Genomic DNA, 20,457 nt, shown 5'->3' on the forward strand with positions numbered 1-20,457 from the left:
GGCACACACCTGTCTATATAAGGTCTCACAGCTGACAATGCATATCAGAGCAAAAACCAAGCCATGAGGTCGAAGGAACTGTCTGCAGAGCTCAGAGACAGGATTGTGGTGAGGCACAGATCTGGGGAAGCCTACAAAAAAAAATTCTGCTGCATTGAAGCTTCCCAAGAGCACAGTGGCCTCCATAATTCTTAAATGGAAGAAGTTTGGAACAACCAGGACTCTTCCTAGAGCTGGCCACCCGGCCAAACTGAGCAATCGGGGGAGAAGGACCTTGGTAAGAGAGGTGATCAACAACCCGATGGTCACTCTGTCTGAGCTCCAGAGATACTGTGTGGAGATGGGAGAAACTTCCAGAAGGACAACCATCACTGCAACACTCCACCGATCTGAGCTATGGCAGAGTGGCCAGACGGAAGCCAAACAGTTCAATCTTGGTTTCATCAGACCACAGAATCTTGTTTCTCAAAGTCTGAGAGTCCTTTAGGTGCTTTTTTGCAAACTCCAAGCGGGCTTTCATGTTTCTTTCACTGAGGAGAGGCTTCCGTCTGGCCATTCTGCCATAAAGCCCAGATTGGTAGAGTGTTGCAGTGATGGTTGTCCTTCTGGAAGTTTCTCCCATCTCCACATAGGATCTCTGGAGCTCAGCCAGAGTGACCATCGGGTTCTTGGTCACCTCTATTACCAAGGCCCTTCTCCCCCGATTGCTCAGTTTGGCCGGGCGGCCAGCTCTAGGAAGAGTCCTGGTTGTTCCAAACTTCTTCCATTTAAGAATTATGGAGGCCACTGTGCTCTTGGGAACCTTCAATGCAGCAGAATTTTTTTTGTAGGCTTCCCCAGATCTGTGCCTCGACACAATCCTGTCTCTGAGCTCTGCAGGCAGTTCCATTGACCTCATGGCTTGGTTTTTGCTCTGATATGCATTGTCAGCTGTGAGACCTTATATAGACAGGTGTGGGCCTTTCCAAATCATGTCCAATCAATTGACTTTACCACAGGTGGACTCCAATCAAGGTGTAGAAACATCTCAAAGATGATCAAGAGAAATGGGAGGCACCTGAGCTAAATTTCAAGTGTCATAGCAAAGGGTATGAATACTTATATCAATGTGATATTTCAGTTTTTTCTTTTTAATAAATTTGCAAAACTTTCTAAAATCCTGTTTTCTCTTTGTCATTATGGGGTATTGAGTGTAGATTGATGAGGGAAAAAATGAATTTAAACGATTTCAGCATAAGGCTGCAACATAACAACATGTGAAAAAAGTGAAGGGGTCTGAATACTTTCTGAATGCACTGTATTTGCAGATCAATTTATTCAACACAAGAAAGGACCCATTATTATTACTCTTTTATACATGTTACGTATATTCTTAATTTTCATTAAAAACAAGAGCTTTCCAAAAAGCTCTCCAAAAGGCAATGCTTCCAATGAGAGATGACAAACCACAATGCAAAATCACCTGTGTCAAATGAGACATGACATCATGCATTGCTGCAGCCTCAGTGACTGCTGCCTCTCCTTCTTTTTCTGCTTCTAGAAGTTTCTTTAGAAGCCCATCTTTCTGCACAGCTCCAGAGCTCATTCTGCACAAAAGGAATGGTAAGGATTGGCTGGTTCACAATCAGAACCTTGTTAGCCTCACCTGAGGGGTATTGGTTATTGCAATCGGTCTGTGTCACGATAATACATGGCCCCAATTAATCCTACCTTTTTGTGAGGTCGGACACACAGTTGTTCCCTCTCAACACCCTCTCATCACAATCATCCTCTCTCTGCACTCACACCTCTCCCACATCAATTTTGGTCTGACCCCTGTTCTCCTCCTGCTAACTGCATCGGAGAAAAAGACGCCTCGCCACTACCATCCGACTGAGCACATGGCCCAACCAATGCAGACATACATTCTCTCTGCTGTCACTTTTTACCTCCGCCACCGAAGGTAGGCTTTCACCCCTGTCTGTTTGTCTGTATGTCTGTCTGTCTGTCTGTCTGTGAACAGGATATCTCAAAACGTTGTGGACGGATTCAGATGAAACTTGGTGTGTGACAAGGACAAATCGATTAGATTTTGGTGAAGATCCGAATATGGATTCGGATGCGAGAATTATTTAATACTTCAAGTGATTCTTCACCATTGAGAGAAAAAAAAAAACCAAAAAAAAAAACCCACAATTCTTCACCATTGAGAGATCGGGCTAAAACCGATATTTCACATGATATTTAAAAAAGTTATGGACGAGTTATGACTAAACTTGGTGAACGAGTTGGTTACATGACAAGAACAAGCCAATTCGATTTGGTTCAGGTCCGAATCCAGATCCGGCCTATCAGTGGGATATAAAACATAAACTGTTCAGCCTGGCGGAGGTATGCGCTCTGCCGGGTGCCTTTCTTGTTTTCAGGTGTATTAGATTGTTCTTTGTCTACATTTGCAACAGTATTTACTATTATTTATGACAAAAAGAAACACCCAGAAAAAATATTTCCCTCACTCTGCTCGCCAAAATTATGTTTTTCAATGCAATGTAAAATTTTTGTGCTGTCCACACCCAATAACCTAATATCATGGATCCGCTCCTGCCCACCACTCATAATAAGTCGAGGAAACACCTTGATGCCCCAAAATGGAAGACCACAAGAAAGGCCTGATCTGTGGGACTTAAAATGGTGCCACAGGAACATTCACCGCCGTGTGTGACTGAGGGAGCGATGTAGACGAGCACTCTCCCGTGCAGACGTTGACAACTCGTCGGAGATGTGAGCCAGTTCGTCCTCCAAATGAGCTCGTACCTGCCCACATGCCGACACCTACAAGCACAATGCCAACAATCTTATCTGCCTGATATATGCATGCATCCCTCAATGAGGTAACACAATCGTCCTCCACTTAAATAACATTGAGGGTCAAAGGTTGTGTTGGACCTCTTCCTCTCTCACCTCGCCTTGCAATGTGCCAACTTCTTCGAACAATGTTTCTAGGCGTTCTTCACACTCGACCACTTTTCCACGCATCATTGATGGGTCCACGACTGCACTACCCACGGACTCGTCTTCCACTACAAGACCATCAGCGGGCAGGGGAGCTGGTGTCCCCGGGGGAGAACTCTCTGTGGCCCATTGCGCAGCGTTTGTCTCTCCTGTGGTGGCCCCTTTACCCAAGCTGGAGAGCCCCCTTGGAGCCCCTCCTGGTGGTCCTCCCACAGCCGCATCATCAATTTCACTCTCTGGTTGAAGCTGGGAAAGGCAAGACCGTGCAGCGAGATAATCATAATCGCAGGACTTCGGGTAAATCAAGCAATGGCCGACTTGGCATTGTAGGAGCGAATCGTTGTATCAAGATAACCTCCAATCTGTGAGGGCGCTCCTTGACCACTGCCCTCCCGGCAGGAATCCACGGGGCACGAGACTTTCCCCTCTTTCCCGTCCGGTCCTTGGCTCCACGAAGCCCGACATCTGCACCTCGGCGCTGCAGAACCGCAGTCCACATTAAATTAATTAGTCTTTAGGCACAATTTTCATCATGAGCAGTCCGGTTAGTCGTTCGGAAAGATGGACCGCACCTATAAAAGGCGAATGAAGCAGATTCACAAGTTTATCAGTTGCATCAGGTACGTACAAAGCATGGTCGATTTTGGACAGAAGTGCCGGTTCGGACATGTACATGAACCGGCGTGTCATCAGCGATGTGGAAATGCAAGGGAGATGACATGTCCGTCTGGGTCCTCATTAGTCGTCCAGTGTGCTGCAAACACAGGATTATGAATAACAAAATGAATGATTACAAATTGTTTGTTAATTTAAGCTTCTCTAATGTATTCATTCCCAGGTTTACATCAAAATGAATCACCAACCTTGAAAACTGTTTTGTCAAATCATGGGCGAGTGACTCACGATATCGTTTGAAGGTTGTTTCTCGTGAGCCAATCAGGTGCAACTTACCGGCTCGTTTCCTTTTTCAGGACATACATGTTGTTGATATGATGTTCTTTGGCAATTTAACGGCGAACCGGTCTGGGTTGCATCCCATACCATGAACGCTGTACATACGGAATGCTTCGCGTGGGCTCAATTGTTGTCGTATCCTTCACTGTGCGTGGCTTGCTGAATAACTTAGGTGTGCGAACAAACACGGTGTTAGTCCCAAGGTAAATAACAACGTGTCCCACTCCGTGTCCAATTTAAAACGACAGACCGAGTTTCGCGAACTGGCTCTGCTGTTACCATGACGACCCAGCCCCAAGACGGCGAGGGAGCTGTGACGATTGTTGTTAGGCTTCCTTATCAAGAGGGTTACAATGTTGAACTAAGGTAATAGACAATTACACAAGGAAAATGGAGGAGGTAGAAGGACAGTACAGGTGGGGAGAAGTATGAAGGGACAAGTATGGGTGAGGGGGGAGGGTGGACATTAGGATAAATCAAGCAATTGGGGGGGAGGGGCACAAGTTAAGAATTTGAGGGAGGAGCAAAGTAGAACACATTAAGGGATGGGGAGTGGTGGTAGAATAAGTCAAGCAGTGGGGATGGGGAGGAAGGTAGTGGTACAAGTCAAGCAGTGGGGATGGGGAGGAAGGTAATGGGACAAGTCAAGCAGTAGGGATGGGGAGGAAGGTCGTGGTACAAGTCAAGCAGTGGGGATGGGGAGGAAGGTAATGGTACAAGTCAAGCAGTAGGGATGGGGAGTGGTGGTAGAATAAGCCAAACAGTGGGGATGGAGAGGAAGGTAATGGTACAAGTCAAGCAGTAGGGATGGGGAGGAAGGTAGTGGTACAAGTCAAGCAGTAGGGATGGGGAGGAAGGTAGTGGTACAAGTCAAGCAGTAGGGATGGGGAGGAAGGTCGTGGTACAAGTCAAGCAGTAGGGATGGGGAGGAAGGTAATGGTACAAGTCAAGCAGTGGGGATGGGGAGGAAGGTAGTGGTAGAAGTCAAGCAGTAGGGATGGGGAGGAAGGTCGTGGTACAAGTCAAGCAGTAGGGATGGGGAGGAAGGTAATGGTACAAGTCAAGCAGTAGGGATGGGGAGTGGTGGTAGAATAAGTCAAACAGTAGGGATGGGGAGTGCTGGTAGAATAAGTCAAGCAGTAGGGATGGCGAGGAAGGTAGTGGTACAAGTCAAGCAGTAGGGATGGGGAGGAAGGTAGTGGTACAAGTCAAGCAGTAGGGATGGGGAGGAAGGTAGTGGTACAAGTCAAGCAGTAAGATGAGGGGGAGTTAGAGGGATATGGGATAAGTAGCATCAAGTAGAAAGGAAGAGTGGATAAATAGGAGTCAAGCAGTGAGAGAAGGAGTAGGAAGGGGTGGGGGGAGTGGGGAAGGATGGGGGTGTGGGGAGGGGGTGGGGAAAGTGGGGAGAAGGTGGTGGGAGTGGGGAGGGGTGGGGGGAGTGGGGAGGGGTGGGGGGAGTGGGGAGGGGTGGGGAGGTGGTGGGGGGAGTGGGAAGGGGCAGGGGGAGTGGGGAGGAGGTGGGGGGAGTGGCGAGGGGGTGGGGGGAGTGGGGAGGGATGGGAGGAGTGGGGTGGGGGAGTGGGAAGGGGGTGGTGGAGTGGAGAGGGGTGGGGGGAGTGGGGAGGGATGGGGGGAGTGGGGAGAGGGTGAGGGGAGTGGGGAGAGGGTGAGGGGAGTGGGCTGGGGGTGGGGGTGTGTGGAGGGGGTGGGGGGAGTGGGGAGTGGTGGGGGGAGTGGGGAGGTGGTGGGGGGAGTGGAGAGGTGGTGGGGGGAGTGGGAAGGGGCAGGGGGAGTGGGGAGGAGTGTGGGGGAGTGGCGAGGGGGTGGGGAGGAGGTGGGGGGAGTGGGGAGGGATGGGAGGAGTGGGGTGGGGGAGTGGGAAGGGGTGGTGGAGTGGGGAGGGGGAGTGGGAAGGGGTGGTGGAGTGGGGAGGGGATGGGGGAGTGGGAAGGGGTAGGGGGAGTGGGGAGGGCGTGGGGGAATTGGGGAGGGCGTGGGGGAATTGGGGAGGGGGTGGGGGAGTGTGGAGGGGGTGGGGGAGTGTGGAGGGGGTGGGGGAGTGGGAAGGGGGTGGGGGTGTGGGAAGGAGTGGGAGGAGTGGGTGGGGTAGGGGAGTGGGTGGGGTAGGGGTGGGGTGTGGGGAGGGGGTGGGGGTGGGGTGTGGGGAGGGGGTGGGGGAGTGGGGAGAAGGTGGGGGGGGTGGGGGGAGTGGGGAAGGGGTGGGGGGGGAGTGCGAGGGGGTGGGGGGGGAGTAAGAGGGGGTTGGGGAGTGGGGACAGGGTGGGGGGAGTAGGGATGGTTGGGGGAGTGGGGAGGAGAGGGGAGAGGGTGGGGGGAGGGGTGGGGGGAGTGGGCAGGGGGTGGAAGGAGTGGACAGGGGGTGGGGAGGGGTGGGGGAGTGGGGGGGAGTGGGAAGGGGAGGGGGGGAGTGGGAAGGGGAGGGGGGAGTGGGAAGGGGTTATGGGGTAAGTGTAAGTCAAGTAAAAAGGAGGGAGGGATAAGTAGACGTCAATCAGTGAGAGAGGAGGGTGAGAAGGGGAGTGAGGAGGAGGATAGGGAGGAGGAGGATAGGGAGGAGGAGGATAGGGAGGAGGAGGATAGGGAGGGGGAGGATAGAGAGGAGGGGATGGGGAGGGGGATAGGAAGGGGGGGATAGGGAGGAGGATAGAGAGGGGGGCATAGGGAGGGGGATAGGAAGGGGGGATAGGAAGGGGGGGATAGGGAGGGGAGGATAGGGAGGAGGGATAGTGAGGGGAGGATAGTGAGGGGAGGATAGGGAGGGGGGATAAGGAGGAGGATAGAGAGGGGGGCATAAGGAGGAGTGATAGGGAGGGGGGATAGGGAGGGGGGATAGGGAGGGGAAGATAAGGAGGGGGGGGATAGGGAGGGGTAAGTAGAGGTGAAGAATGAGAAGAATGAGGAGGAGGCGGAGGAGGAGGAGAAGGAGGAGGAGGAGGAGGAGGAGGAGGAGGAGGAGGAGGAGGAGGAGGAGGAGGAATAGAAGATTTCAAGAAGTGTGGGGTCGAAGGGGAAATGTGGAGGGAGTAGTCGTCGATATATATCTTACAGTATGTGGTTTAAAAGGCAGGAAAAGAGGTGCCTTCATTGGTTGTACTGATTTACGTCAAAAAACAAAGAACGAAGTTCAAATCATGATTCGGTTTGACTGTTGGAGCAAACGCGAGTCGCCATTTTAAAAGGTTCTTGTTATAATCCACACAAATTTATTAACAACAACGATGGGACAAAGCTTTCTCGGCCTCGGGAATGTAACCGCGGCCTACGTGTCGAACCCCAAGTCGAACCCACCCACCCGCACTTGTCAAATCCGGCAATCAAGTACACAATGTCGTTTCAAAACCGGTCTCTTTACTCACGGGATCGTGCCACGAAATGGACAGGTTGTCCCTGCTACCTTTACCGACGTGTCCGTCCCGTCGCATGTCCACTTTGTTTACGCGTTGCGAAGACATCACGAACCCACACAGTGGAACGCTGTCTTACCATTGGACGGTTCAAACGGAACGATTGCCGACTGTGCGTTTCGATTGGTCAATCTCCGAATTACGTCATCACGCGATCTTTCATTGGCGGCCTTGTTGCCAGGAGCGACGCGGTGTAGCAGCAACGATTCCCTTCAGGAACTTTAACGATTAAATACCAATAGATCGATGCTCAAGACCTTTGATTAGGTCCATTTTGTTCTTCAACACATTCATATTTTGAAACGTACGATAGTTAGTACTTGTCAATTGTATTTGCGTTTATCATCATCTTTGCGAACTTCCATAACAACGGTCCTGGAGGGAAATGAAACCATCATCCAGAGCGTCTATATATTACGTACGTCCACCAATACGCGGATTCATATGCGGTACAAGGAAATACAAAGAAGTACAATGAACTTTGGGACAGGAGGAGGCCATTTGGCCCATCATGCCTGCGCTACATCAATACATCGCCACCGACATCGCTATATATCGGTGCCTTGTGGAAATACCTTTAGTTTTATATACAGTACAGTATTCCTATACAGTATAAGACTCCTATTGGAGTATTACATAGAGGAGGGTGGGGTTAGTTTGGAACATATTTCACGAAAACTCTTTATTACATAGTGTGCTGCAATTACAACGTTCTGCAAAGTTCTGCAATCAGGTGTATACAGCACAGCACACCCAATTATCTTGAACAATGAATTGAATTGGTGACACTTTTGTTCCTTCGTTTGATACACTTTTGACCTTTGATCAAAGTTTTACAGGTAAATTTACTAAACTCAAAACTGAAAATAAAATTGTTTTGTCAGTACTTTGTTAAATTATTTTATCAAATTTCAAAAGGAATTTGTCCTTTGTTTTGTTTGTTTGTTTGTATTTATTTTTTTTTGTATACAAGATCGAGGCTCGTGTAAGAGCTAACATTAATCACAAAAAGACAAACTGACACATAAAAAAATAAGACAAAGAGAGCGGTATACAAGATGGGGAGAGAGGGGGAAGGACACAGACACAACATTTGAGAGCAGGGACTTCGAGAGATCTGTGGGAGGGAGAGGGCTTGGGGGGGAGGTGGGAGAGGTATAAAACATATGGACACTGCCAAGACTTCCAGGAAAGAAGTTGGAATTTCAAACAAGGTGGATCTGGGGTGAATTAGTGGGGGTAGAAAAGATCAAGGTTTTGGATGGGGGAAGATAAGAGATGGTGGTGAACAGCTGTTTTGAAGACCTGGAGGGAGGAGTGTGATTGAAGTGAGTGTGGGAGTTTGTTCCAGAGGCGGGAGAAAAGAGGAATGAAAGAGTGAAGGTGAGCAGAGAGCCGAGATTTCGGCAGTTTAACCATCAGAGGGTGGCTGGCAGATCTTGTGCGACCTGTAGGAATATTTGGGGGACAGAGCACAGAGAGAGCTGGGGGAGCAAGGCCGGAGAGGAGTCGGTAGAAGACATAAAGACCACCTACCTGCCTGCGGTGAGTGAGTGAAAGGCCCTCAGAGATAGCTTCATCGCGGGAGATTCCAATGATTCTGAAAGCTTTGGATTCAACAGCGTGAAGCCGAGCCAGGTGTGAGGCAGGAGCACCAGCCCATAGGGGAGAACAGTATTCCATTGAGCTGCGGATGAAAGCCTTGTATGTGGTGAGGAGCTCAGGTGTGCCTAGGAAGGACTTCGCACGACGGAGGATGCCCAGTCGGCGACTGGCTTTGGAGGCCAGCTTGGAAATGTGGTTTTCCCAAGAAAGATCATGGCAGATGGTGAGACCCAAAAGCTTGAGCGACAGAACTTCTTGGAGAGGATTGTTGAGAAAGTAGATGGGAGGGTTGTCCAGTCGATCTTTTCGGAGAGACATAGTAAGAGTGTGAGATTTGTCAGGATTGAAAGACATGTTCCACATGTTTGACCAGTCTGTGATTTTGTCCAGGTCTTCAGAGAGTGAGGAGGCTGCAGACTGCCGATCTGAGGGAAGAGAAATGGAGCGGCAGAGAGTGGAGTCATCAGCAAAGAGATACAGAGGATTTTCCAGAGAGTCGGAGAGATCATTGATAAAGACCAGAAAAAGCACAGGGCCCAGCACACTGCCTTGGGGAACTCCAGCCTGAACGGGAAGGGGAGATGAGAGAAATCCATTCAGGGCCACACGTTGACTACGACCAGAGAGGAAGTCCGCAAGCCATGCATGGAGATTTCCATGGATACCATAGGAGGAGAGTTTGGTGAGCAGAGCTGGGTGCCAGACCGTATCGAAGGCACATGATATGTCAAGGGAGACAGCTCTGATTTCCTGTTTGGCATTGAGGACCTCCATCCATTGTTGAGACAGCAGAAGCAGCATGTCCAGAGTAGAGTGACCTGGTCTGAAACCAAATTGATGATCAGAGATCAAGCCATTGGAGAAGAGGAAAGATTTCATATCCGAAGCAATGATGGATTCCATGACTTTGCTGATAATTGGGAGCAGGCTGATTGGTCTGTAGTTGCAAGGATCTGTTTTTGCACCTTTTTTGTGTAAAGCGGTAATGTTTGCTGATTTCCAGGATGCTGGCAGATGACCTTGAGCAAAGGATAGGGTGAAAAGAACAGAGAGAGGGTGAGATAGAGCGGCAGAGCAGGATTTTAGGACCCGTGGGCTGATGCCATCTGGTCCAGTTGCAGAATCAGAGTCGAGGTTTGACAAAAACTCCTCCACCTTGTCAGGAGAGAAGGTCACAGAGTCCAGGAGCAGTTTGGTTTGACTGGGAAAGGTGGGAACAGAGAGAGATGGGTTTGGGACTAAGGATTTTGAGGCAAACACAGAGTTGAGGCATTCGGCTTTTATGCCGAATAGCTCAACCTTTGACTCATCTGTCCAGAGCAGATTGTTCCAGAAGTGCTGGTCTTTGCCTAGGTGTTCATTGGCAAACTTTAGTCTTGCCCTGCTGTTCTTTCCGGACAGCAAAGGTTTCCTCCTGGCACACCACCCGTGTATATCAAATTTGTGCAGCATCTGTCTCATGGTGGACTCGTGCACTTTGACATCAACAGTGGCAAGAGCTACCTGTAGGTCCCGTGATGACATTCTGAGGTTGTTAGAGACTTCTTTCAGCATATTGCGGTCTGCTCTCGGGCTGAACTTGCTGGGGCGGCCTGGCCTGAACAAGTTGGCAGTTGTTTGGAATCTTCTCCACTTGTAGATGATGTTCCGGACAGTCGAATGATTGATTTCAAATTGTTTGGAGATCTTTTTAAATCCCTTCCCAGACTCGTAGGCATCTATAACCTTCTTTCTGAAGGCCTCAGAGAGCTCTTTTGATCTAGGCATGGTGATGCCACACACTTCAACAACAAAGAGCAAACCAAACTAAATGTCTGAGGTTTAAATAAGACAGGTTCCTCCAAGATCCTCTCTGACAATGTTCTAATCATTTGCACCTGATCTGGTGCACCTGATTCTAATTTTAGGTATTTGAAGTAGTGATAAATGTTGGGGTGTACTTACTTTTTTCACATGCGAAATTTGCATTTATGTTTATTTAAATCATACAATGGACTACAAAATGTAAATGTTTCATGATATTTGTTATATTATATCACCTTTATCTATCAATATTGTTGAAATGAAGATCAAATAGCTGTATGGTGAAATATGTTGAGAAAGTCAAAACTTTACATGGGGTGTACTTACTTTTTCACGTGACTGTATGTAATAAGTAGAACTGGACTACCACTTCACGATTATCCATTACGATTCGCGATCATCACGATCATAGGGTATCGATCACGATTTGAAACACGATGGAATAATATTTCCCGATATGAACAGTGATGTGGCTTTTATTGAAATTTTGAAGATACTGTTTAGATTTTGATGATTTGCGAGTAATATGATTCAACGGATGTTTATATGAATCGTATAAAATAAAGAAACCTTCAATTTCTGATATTTTCCCTTTACATTTGGGCCCCCAATTGAACCCCGCCCATGGGGCGGGTACCGTTGCTAGTTATTCATAATAACATCAATTAAATGAACAGGTGTCTGTCATGGAATGTCGGTAACTTGAGTGTCCCAACTTATGACCTGAACGTTTTTAATTCTCTACTCGGTGTAAAATATTTGAAAAATATAAAACTCGTGGTGTTCAAACTTTGGACCACGTGGTTTTCACCGAAAGAGAGTAATCGGATCAATAAATAAATAAATGAATATACAGGTTATTAATATAAAAAATGCATAGGGGGCGTGGCCACAGTCCAATGTGACGTCACTTTGTTTGCTATTTGTCACAATGAGAATTCCTGCAATAGAGAACTCTTAAGACAAAGCTCTGTGGTTAAAGCTTCATTCGTGGATTGGTGTGGACGAGAGATGTGGTTCATTTCCATTGTGGTGTTCATGCTGGTTCGTTGTGCGACATCCCGACCACCACAGCAGGTAAGCCATAAGCGGGGATTGTAAGAGACAACAGGTACACAACGTACGTGCTCGGACAAGGTACACAACGGACGCACTCGTTTTGGATCGATGGGAAAGCGAACAGGTGGTGTGTTCCGTGTTAAATTTCTAATGTTTTCGATTGGAGAGGGAATTGGATTCGACGAAAAAACTGTGCAAAGGCCTGAGTGATCTGCCGCGGCATCATCTTGTCTTGGATTAGATAACATGCAAATATGGTCGAGTGCTCTGATCGAGGGATTTCCGGTGCCGAGTCAACTCTTACTTGGGGTGTTTCTTGCCTTTCACCCCTTTGTCATGTACTAGGGCATGCCCGTACTATATCTATATCTAAAATTATATCCCCCCCCTCTATTTACATGAAATGGTTTGGTCCAAAGCGAACGGCTTGCGAGTGGTGACAATCCCCCCCCTCTATTTACATGCAATGGTTTGGTCCAAAGCGAACGGCTTCCGGAGTTTGGTAAAGAAATCGCCATCGCGTGCACAAACGCGCAGGAAAGCGAATGAATCGCAAATTCGTTTTTATTAGTTGTAAAACATAGTTTAACGCCAACATAGTTTGCAAACGTGAAATAAATGAATACGCTCTCAAATGTGCCATCCGAGGCAGAGTGTGTCCGCCACGTTCGGCACACGCGATAGCTCGCTGCTCTCTGATTGGTTGAATCGTTTTTTGGACATAGCTCGGTAAGTAATTGTCCGATTAATATGAAACCTTGAAAAGGCACATCCTCGGGTCCCCAGCAATATACCTGGCAAGTTAAAAGTATATCGGACCCGTGGTTGTCGAGAAACAGCGGTCACAGACAGACAAACGTACAAACGTACAAACGTACAGACAGAGATTACTGGAATTATAGATAGACTAGGGCATGCCCGTACTATATCTATATCTAAAATTATATCCCCCCCCCTCTATTTACATGAAATGGTTTGGTCCAAAGCGAACGGCTTGCGAGTGGTGACAATCCCCCCCCTCTATTTACATGCAATGGTTTGGTCCAAAGCGAACGGCTTCCGGAGTTTGGTAAAGAAATCGCCATCGCGTGCACAAACGCGCAGGAAAGCGAATGAAACGCAAATTCGTTTTTATTAGTTGTAAAACATAGTTTAACGCCAACATAGTTTGCAAACGTGAAATAAATGAATACGCTCTCAAATGTGCCATCCGAGGCAGAGTGTGCCCGCCACGTTCGGCACACGCGATCGTTCGCTGCTCTCTGATTGGTTGAATCGTTTTTTGGACATAGCTCGGTAAGTAATTGTCCGATTAATATGAAACCTTGAAAAGGCACATCCTCGGGTCCCCAGCAATATACCTGGCAAGTTAAAAGTATATCGGACCCGTGGTTGTCGAGAAACAGCGGTCACAGACAAACGTACAGACAGACAGAGATTACTGGAATTATAGATAGACTAGGGCATGCCCGTACTATATATATGCCCGTACTATATATCTATCTAAAATTATATCCCCCCCCCTCTATTTACATGAAATGGTTTGGTCCATTCGCAACGCCAAAGCGAACGGCGAACGGCTTGCGAGTACAGTGACAATCCCCCCCCTCTATTTACATGAATGGTTTGGTCCATTCGCAACGACCACAGAACCCCCCCCCCCCCCCTCTATTTACATGCAATGGTTTGGTCCAAAGCGAACGGCTTCCTGCTCTCTGATTGGTTGAATCGTTTTTTGGACATAGCTCGGTAAGTAATTGTCCGATTAATATGAAACCTTGAAAAGGCACATCCTCGGGTCCCCAGCAATATACCTGGCAAGTTAAAAGTATATCGGACCCGTGGTTGTCGAGAAACAGCGGTCACAGACAAACGTACAGACAGAGATTACTGGAATTATAGATAGACTAGGGCATGCCCGTACTATATATAGTATATCTAAAATTATATCCCCCCCCTCTATTTACATGAAATGGTTTGGTCCAAAGCGAACGGCTTGCGAGTGGTGACAATCCCCCCCCTCTATTTACATGCAATGGTTTGGTCCAAAGCGAACCTATTTACATGAAATGGTTTGGTCCAAAGCGAACGGCTTGCGAGTGGTGACAATCCCCCCCCTCTATTTACATGCAATGGTTTGGTCCAAAGCGAACGGCTTCCGGAGTTTGGTAAAGAAATCGCCATCGCGTGCACAAACGCGCAGGAAAGCGAATGAATCGCAAATTCGTTTTTATTAGTTGTAAAACATAGTTTAACGCCAACATAGTTTGCAAACGTGAAATAAATGAATACGCTCTCAAATGTGCCATCCGAGGCAGAGTGTGCCCGCCACGTTCGGCACACGCGATCGTTCGCTGCTCTCTGATTGGTTGAATCGTTTTTTGGACATAGCTCGGTAAGTAATTGTCCGATTAATATGAAACCTTGAAAAGGCACATCCTCGGGTCCCCAGCAATATACCTGGCAAGTTAAAAGTATATCGGACCCGTGGTTGTCGAGAAACAGCGGTCACAGACAAACAAACGTACAGACAGACAGAGATTACTGGAATTATAGATAGACTAGGGCATGCCCGTACTATATATATGCCCGTACTATATATCTATCTAAAATTATATCCCCCCCCTCTATTTACATGAAATGGTTTGGTCCATTCGCAACGCCAAAGCGAACGGCGAACGGCTTGCGAGTACAGTGACAATCCCCCCCCTCTATTTACATGAATGGTTTGGTCCATTCGCAACGACCACAGAACCCCCCCCTCTATTTACATGAAATGGTTCGGTCCAAAGCGAACGGCTTCCGGAGTTTGGTAAAGAAATCGCCATCGCGTACACAAACGCGCAGGAAAGCGAATGAATCGCAAATTCGTTTTTATTAGTTTTAAAACATCGTTTAACGCCAACATAGCGCCAACATAGTTTGCAAACGTGAAATAAATGAATACGCTCTCAAATGTGCCATCCGAGGCAGAGTGTGTCCGCCACGTTCGGCACACGTGATAGCTCGCTGCTCTCTGATTGGTTGAAGCGTTTTTTGGACATATCTCGGTAAGTAATTGTCCGATTAATATGAAACCTTGAAAAGGCACATCCTCGGGTCCCCAGCAATATACCTGGCAAGTTTCAAGTATATCGGACCCGTGGTTGTCGAGAAACAGCGGTCACAGACAAACAAACACACACACAGACAGACACACACACACACACACAGAGATTACTGGAATTATAGATAGATGAAGCTGCAAATATTCACCGTTGTATCCCTACACCGTGACCACATGGTATCCCTCCGCCGCAGCTCGGATGGTTCGGTTAATCGGGCCTGTATCAGCAGAGTCAATAAACGTGTGCTCCAATCGATCGTAGTTTGTCGAGATACCTTCCATGGCGACGAGGATAAACATCGAGACCATGACTTATTTTGGCCATATCGATGAATTCGACCCTAATGAGCGAGATTTTGACACGTATTCCGAGCGGTTGTCTTTCTACTTCGAGACGAACGGCATCGCGACCGAAGCCCGGATGAAGGCCGTCTTCCTGTCCGTTTGCGGAGGTGAGACGTTCACACTCGTTAAAAACCTGATTCGGCCTCGGACAATCCAGGAGCTCACGTATGCACAGCTCAAGGCCGCTTTGAAGGAACATAGTAATCCATCTCCTTCAGTCATCCTGTGTCGGTTTAATTTTTACATGTGCAGACAGCAGCAAGGTCAGTCGATCGCAGACTTCATTGCACACCTCAAAAAACTGTCACATCTGTGTGAGTTTGGGGACACGATTGATGACATGCTCCGTGATTTGCTGGTGGGTGGCATGTCCGATGACCGCACTAATAGATCGTCTGGTACCTTAATAAATGGATTGTTACACACTGGACAAAAACACCATTTTTTTTACACAATCCCTGCATGAGGTCACTTGTTGAGAAAAAGCTAAGCTCCAAACATTCCGTGAATCTGGAAGCTGAAATGGTGTCGTTTATGACGTCATATTGCCGAAAATAGCATTTTGTGGATAATCAACAGGAGAAAACAGGTACCAAATGTTCAGCAATTGTGTTTTTAATGAAACACATATACACTGATGACAAACGAAGTGTTATAAAAATTGAAGCTAAAATGACGTTAGAATGGCGTCATTTGGACGTCATAATGACGTCATTTAGCTAGAAAATGACATTTTTGGTGTATTCAGCAACCTTGTGTTTATTGAAGTGCACGCATGTTTGTAGTATGAGAGTTATAATGACGAGATCGGAAGCAAGACCGTTAAAAAAGAGCCAGAACAGTATTCCATGGCAAATAATTAGCTTATTTTTGACATTTGCAACAGCACAGGTCATCGCCTCATCGCCTTCAAGGTGCCTCATCTTGACGTCTTGACATCTTGACGTCGTCATGACGTTCATCGATCGGTGAAGCAGTTTCAGAGAAGGGATTGTTTTAAATATCGCCTTTCAAGCTAATATGGCTGCCATACCACATGACAAATGACCTTTAAAATGTACACTCTGCATATGTATGGGCAGGGAATCACATTTGTGAAGTTTTGTGTTGATCGGATAAGGTTAGTTTTTCTATCCAAGATGGCTGCCAAACCATGTGACATAAAACATCATCACGGCATCGATATGCGACAGTGCTGTTCGATGATATTTGTTTTCGATGAGGCGATATTTTCTCAAATATCCTTTTTTGATGTCAAGACTCAAGACGTCAAGACATGATGACGGTGACTGACGACCTCATCGTCAGTACATGGTAGTCCGACTTTGGAGCATTTGCATCTGAAACAGCCTATGTCCGACTTGCAGTTGCATTTTATGAGTTCCATACAGGCGTCCGCTGCTTGTGGGATAGTTATCCACACTGGTAACCACTTATTATCCTCCATTGTCCACCCCCAACCCCTGGGAGACGGAATCTGTAGATCGTACTGTTCACTTGTGGTCCAGATCCCTCCTTGATAGGCGACTCTTTTCATGTGCTGATGTAAGGCATTCTACAAAGACGTAACACAGGATTAAAATGCTGTCATGAGAGAAAAAGTTTGTTGATATAACAACTAAATAGATTATTTACCTGCGGAGGAGGGATGTTCTCCAGACTCCTGCTTTTCTTGCAGAACAGATCTCGACGGGCCTCGTTTACCATGTCCACATTGCTGGTTTGATCATATAAGACAACCGTAAGCCGTTCTATGATCTGAAAGGTTCTAGACGATGTTTCCACTGGATCAAACGGCTTGTCGACCATGGTATTAAAAGCCTCTGCAGCCAGTGGATATGCTTTCCAAGCTTTCCATGAACTCTTTTTTTCCTTTGTTGAAGAAACTTGAAGTTGTGTCACACCCACTGAAGGCATGGAACAACGGAAGCGCACGAGATGTTTTCTCACCGAGACTGCTGCTGACAGTGTTGATGTGGTCATAACGGAAGGCTTTTCCCATAGCGAATGCAACCCATATATCCATTTCTGGATAACGTGCCAGCAACTTGAAAAATAGACTGACGATGATGACAATGACATCCGTTTCTACAGTGCGTACAAGAAGTCTGTTGGAGCCATTTTTCAGTGCGTGAACTACATGAACTACAATTCGTGTGTCTGCTTCTTCGTGTGAACAATCCGGCATTGGATCACTGCTACCGATGGATATTACTGAGCGGTCTGAACAGTAAAAAGAAACGGAACATAAGTTATCGAATATAATTTTCAGATATGTTAAGGAAATAATTTATGTCAAAGCAAACCAATACACCTGCATTGATGTACATTTCCTTGTCAGGAGGACACTCTTCCCCATCAACGACCTGGGATAAGAAATCAAAAAGCTCTTCTTTGTTCCTGGAATCTCGTAGGAAGTCCTTCCAGTTGGATGGCATTTTAGTCTGTGGCGATACCTTCTTTCTTACTCCAGAGCCTCTCTTATCACGTGTTGACTCTTTGATACTACTCGGTAAATATCGATCCCATACCAGATCTAACCGACTGACCTTGTCTAACTCTTGCCGCATGAACGGTTTGAATACACTTTCAGCATAATCCTTGAAAGTGGACGAAGATGAAGTTGGCAAACTATGGACAATTGCTGCACCATCAAGGATTTTGACGTCAAAGTGGTTTGGTGGATTAGGCTGTTCGCTGCTGTCCAAACAGTCAAGCAGGTCAGACTTCGTTCCTGTATGAAGTTTTCCAAATGCCGACAGTGATGGAGGATGGAGCTGATTTTCATGGCTGAAAAAGAGGTCTGGGTCACTTTCCCTTAGCTGGTTTGCTATATACAGACGCCCAAATAAGTTTACATCATTGCGAAGGGCAGCAATTTGTTTCGCTTTTGAATTTACTGTTCGTTTCGGCGATTTGAAAAGTGGCAAGTTGTTTTTCTTAATGGGGTCTTGGATAAGTTTCGATCTTTCGTCAAGTACTTCCTTCCTAAACTTGTAGTACTGCAGCTCCCCTAACTGTTCCATGTTGCGAATTGTGTTTACCACAGACTCATCCACACAGTCTCGTGTAACACGATTAGCTCAGGGCATTCATCCATAAATGGGTTGCTGTACTCTGTTATAACGTTTAATAATTCGTTGGTCTGGTTTTTGAACAACTCCTGTGTGAATAATCCCTCCTCGTGATGGTGGTAATTGATTTAGTGGTTTGTTCTCGCGAGATAAGTGTTCTCGAATTCGTTGAGCAGCCGAGCTTGCTCAGGTCTGGAAATCATCCACCGCCTAAGAGCATTCGGGTTTGCTGTCAGGCCTATTACACCTCCGACGCCCTTGACCTTTGCATTTTCTTGCTCATGGACCTGATCGATTGGCAGAGAAGAAAATCTGTGATTTGTCTTATTAACCACCCAACACTTGGTGAAATATCACGTATGGCAGCAGGCAGCGACTGCATATCTCGGATATGTACCGAAATCCAGCGAGAGTAGTTGTAATGATCGAGAGCAAAGAAAAGAAACATCAGCGCTCCCAAAGCCTCGACATACAGATGGAAATTGTTCTCTCTTTGAGCACGAATGAAGACGAGGACAGTGAGTTCTGGGCGAAGCACAGTATCCCAGAACTGAAAGGTTGGGCTTTTCTCTATCATTTGCCATTTCCATTTATTAAAGTCATCTGTTACATCGGAGGAATTAAGATGAGTCCCATATGCGTCACGTTGTAATTTTGACAGTACCAACGCAGTCACTTGGTGAGCATGTCTCGTTCTTGTGATGTGGGCTGCTTTGAGAAATGAATCGGCCTTGCAAGTCGTTGCTATGCCAGAATCAGTGAGTGTGTTAGTCCAGCCACTATCTGCTAAAAAGTCCCCAAGAGTGTTCCACAAAGCTTTTTCAATATGAAGCCCGCCAAACATGATAATGAGTTTGTCTTCTCCATGGGTTTCTGAAAAATTCCACTGGATATACTTAGGGTTTGCAAAAATGGGACAATCGCAGGCTAGAACCGGGATTTGGCCCGGGTTGAGGAATTCTGTGGCAGACTTTAAAACATGCATTCCGTGCTTAATCATAGAAGGAGTGTCGGCCTTCTCAGCAAATGGAGGTAGAGGCACGGTAATAGCTGGTGGGTTCGTCGGGGGGCGGGGGGGGGGGGCTGAGTGGATGCGTGATACGCCGCCCAAGATAAAGCATCGCCATTTTGTAGGGTATCCTTCTTGAGAGGTGTAATGGCACGCTGCACCCATTCATCTTCTTTGAACTTCGCTTCCCCCAGTGGCCCATTGTGTGACGTTGTTTGTACTGCAGGGATTCGTGTGGATGTCATGTTCACATTTAATGCCTGTACTATTGCAAACGAGTCTGGAAGATATGGTTTGGTGTCTGGGTCTTTCTCGACGAGAATTGTTTGTCCAGGTATTACAGGATCATCGAGGGTTGGGAATTGTGTAATGCTAATACCAGTTCCATGAAACGACCCCTTGGCTGCAGTAGATGCCGGATCGTGGTCAATATTGTCCAGAGCCCTGACTGTGAATAAACCGTTTCTTAAGTTGGGTGGACACACTACACCTGTTGTAAAAATCAGATCTACAACATTGTCCCAATCGTAGGTTTAATTCAGAATCGATCTCTAGCAACACCTGTAAGAAATCAACAAGAATAATATCAGTATACCGTAATCATAGAAGTAATAATGAATTGGCAATTGGTACAAGCAAGCCTGGAACATCTAGCAATACGCACCATTCGAATATGCACTACCACACAGAATAAATGTCACAGGAATGAATCGGAGCGACGTCCGTCCGAGTTCTTATGGAAGCCCCTCAGTGGTCGGAGACAGCATAACACCTGTGTTCAACTAAGACACAATTTCATTACAACACCATCAATCTTAAATTGCTCACATGCGGATAGGGCCAACTGATTTTCTATTTTAAGCACACGACTGTAGGAAATGCTCAAACCCAGATTGGCAAGGTGTTCCACTAATGTTCTTTGTCTGGTAGCAGCGTGTATCTTCATACCGACATATACCGGGAGCGGAGGCTCTTTGTCAGTACTGTATCGACAACTTGAGGCTGCGGAAGGAGTTCGTTTCTTACTGTTATGAAGTAACAGTTGTGCTATGGAAAGACATGCCTGGGGATATTCGATTGATC

At 46.9% G+C, this 20,457-nt stretch overlaps 2 protein-coding genes across 6 annotated transcripts in view; one reads left to right on the forward strand and one right to left on the reverse strand.

Annotated features, from left to right (window-relative positions):
• LOC137438820 (outer dense fiber protein 2) overlaps window positions 1-7,454 on the reverse strand; it is an 82,944-nt gene extending 75,490 nt beyond the window's left edge. For all 5 annotated transcript variants that reach the window (XM_078767275.1, XM_078767273.1, XM_078767274.1 and 2 more), the window contains exons 1-6: window positions 7,326-7,454; window positions 3,620-3,745; window positions 3,347-3,469; window positions 2,941-3,237; window positions 2,690-2,811; window positions 1,463-1,586 (exon numbers count right to left, since the gene is read on the reverse strand). In XM_078767275.1, coding sequence (XP_078623401.1) covers window positions 1,463-1,586; window positions 2,690-2,811; window positions 2,941-3,237; window positions 3,347-3,469; window positions 3,620-3,745; window positions 7,326-7,421 — 888 coding nt within the window. In that variant the 5' untranslated portion in view covers window positions 7,422-7,454. The remainder of the gene's footprint in view (window positions 1-1,462; window positions 1,587-2,689; window positions 2,812-2,940; window positions 3,238-3,346; window positions 3,470-3,619; window positions 3,746-7,325) is intronic.
• Window positions 1-20,457, forward strand: part of LOC144888650 (uncharacterized) — a 648,249-nt gene that overhangs the window by 568,947 nt on the left and 58,845 nt on the right. The window lies entirely within an intron of this gene.

This window comes from Myxine glutinosa, chromosome 13, assembly GCF_964187855.1.
Source record: "Myxine glutinosa chromosome 13, kmMyxGlut1.1, whole genome shotgun sequence".
Taxonomy (NCBI): domain Eukaryota; kingdom Metazoa; phylum Chordata; class Myxini; order Myxiniformes; family Myxinidae; genus Myxine; species Myxine glutinosa.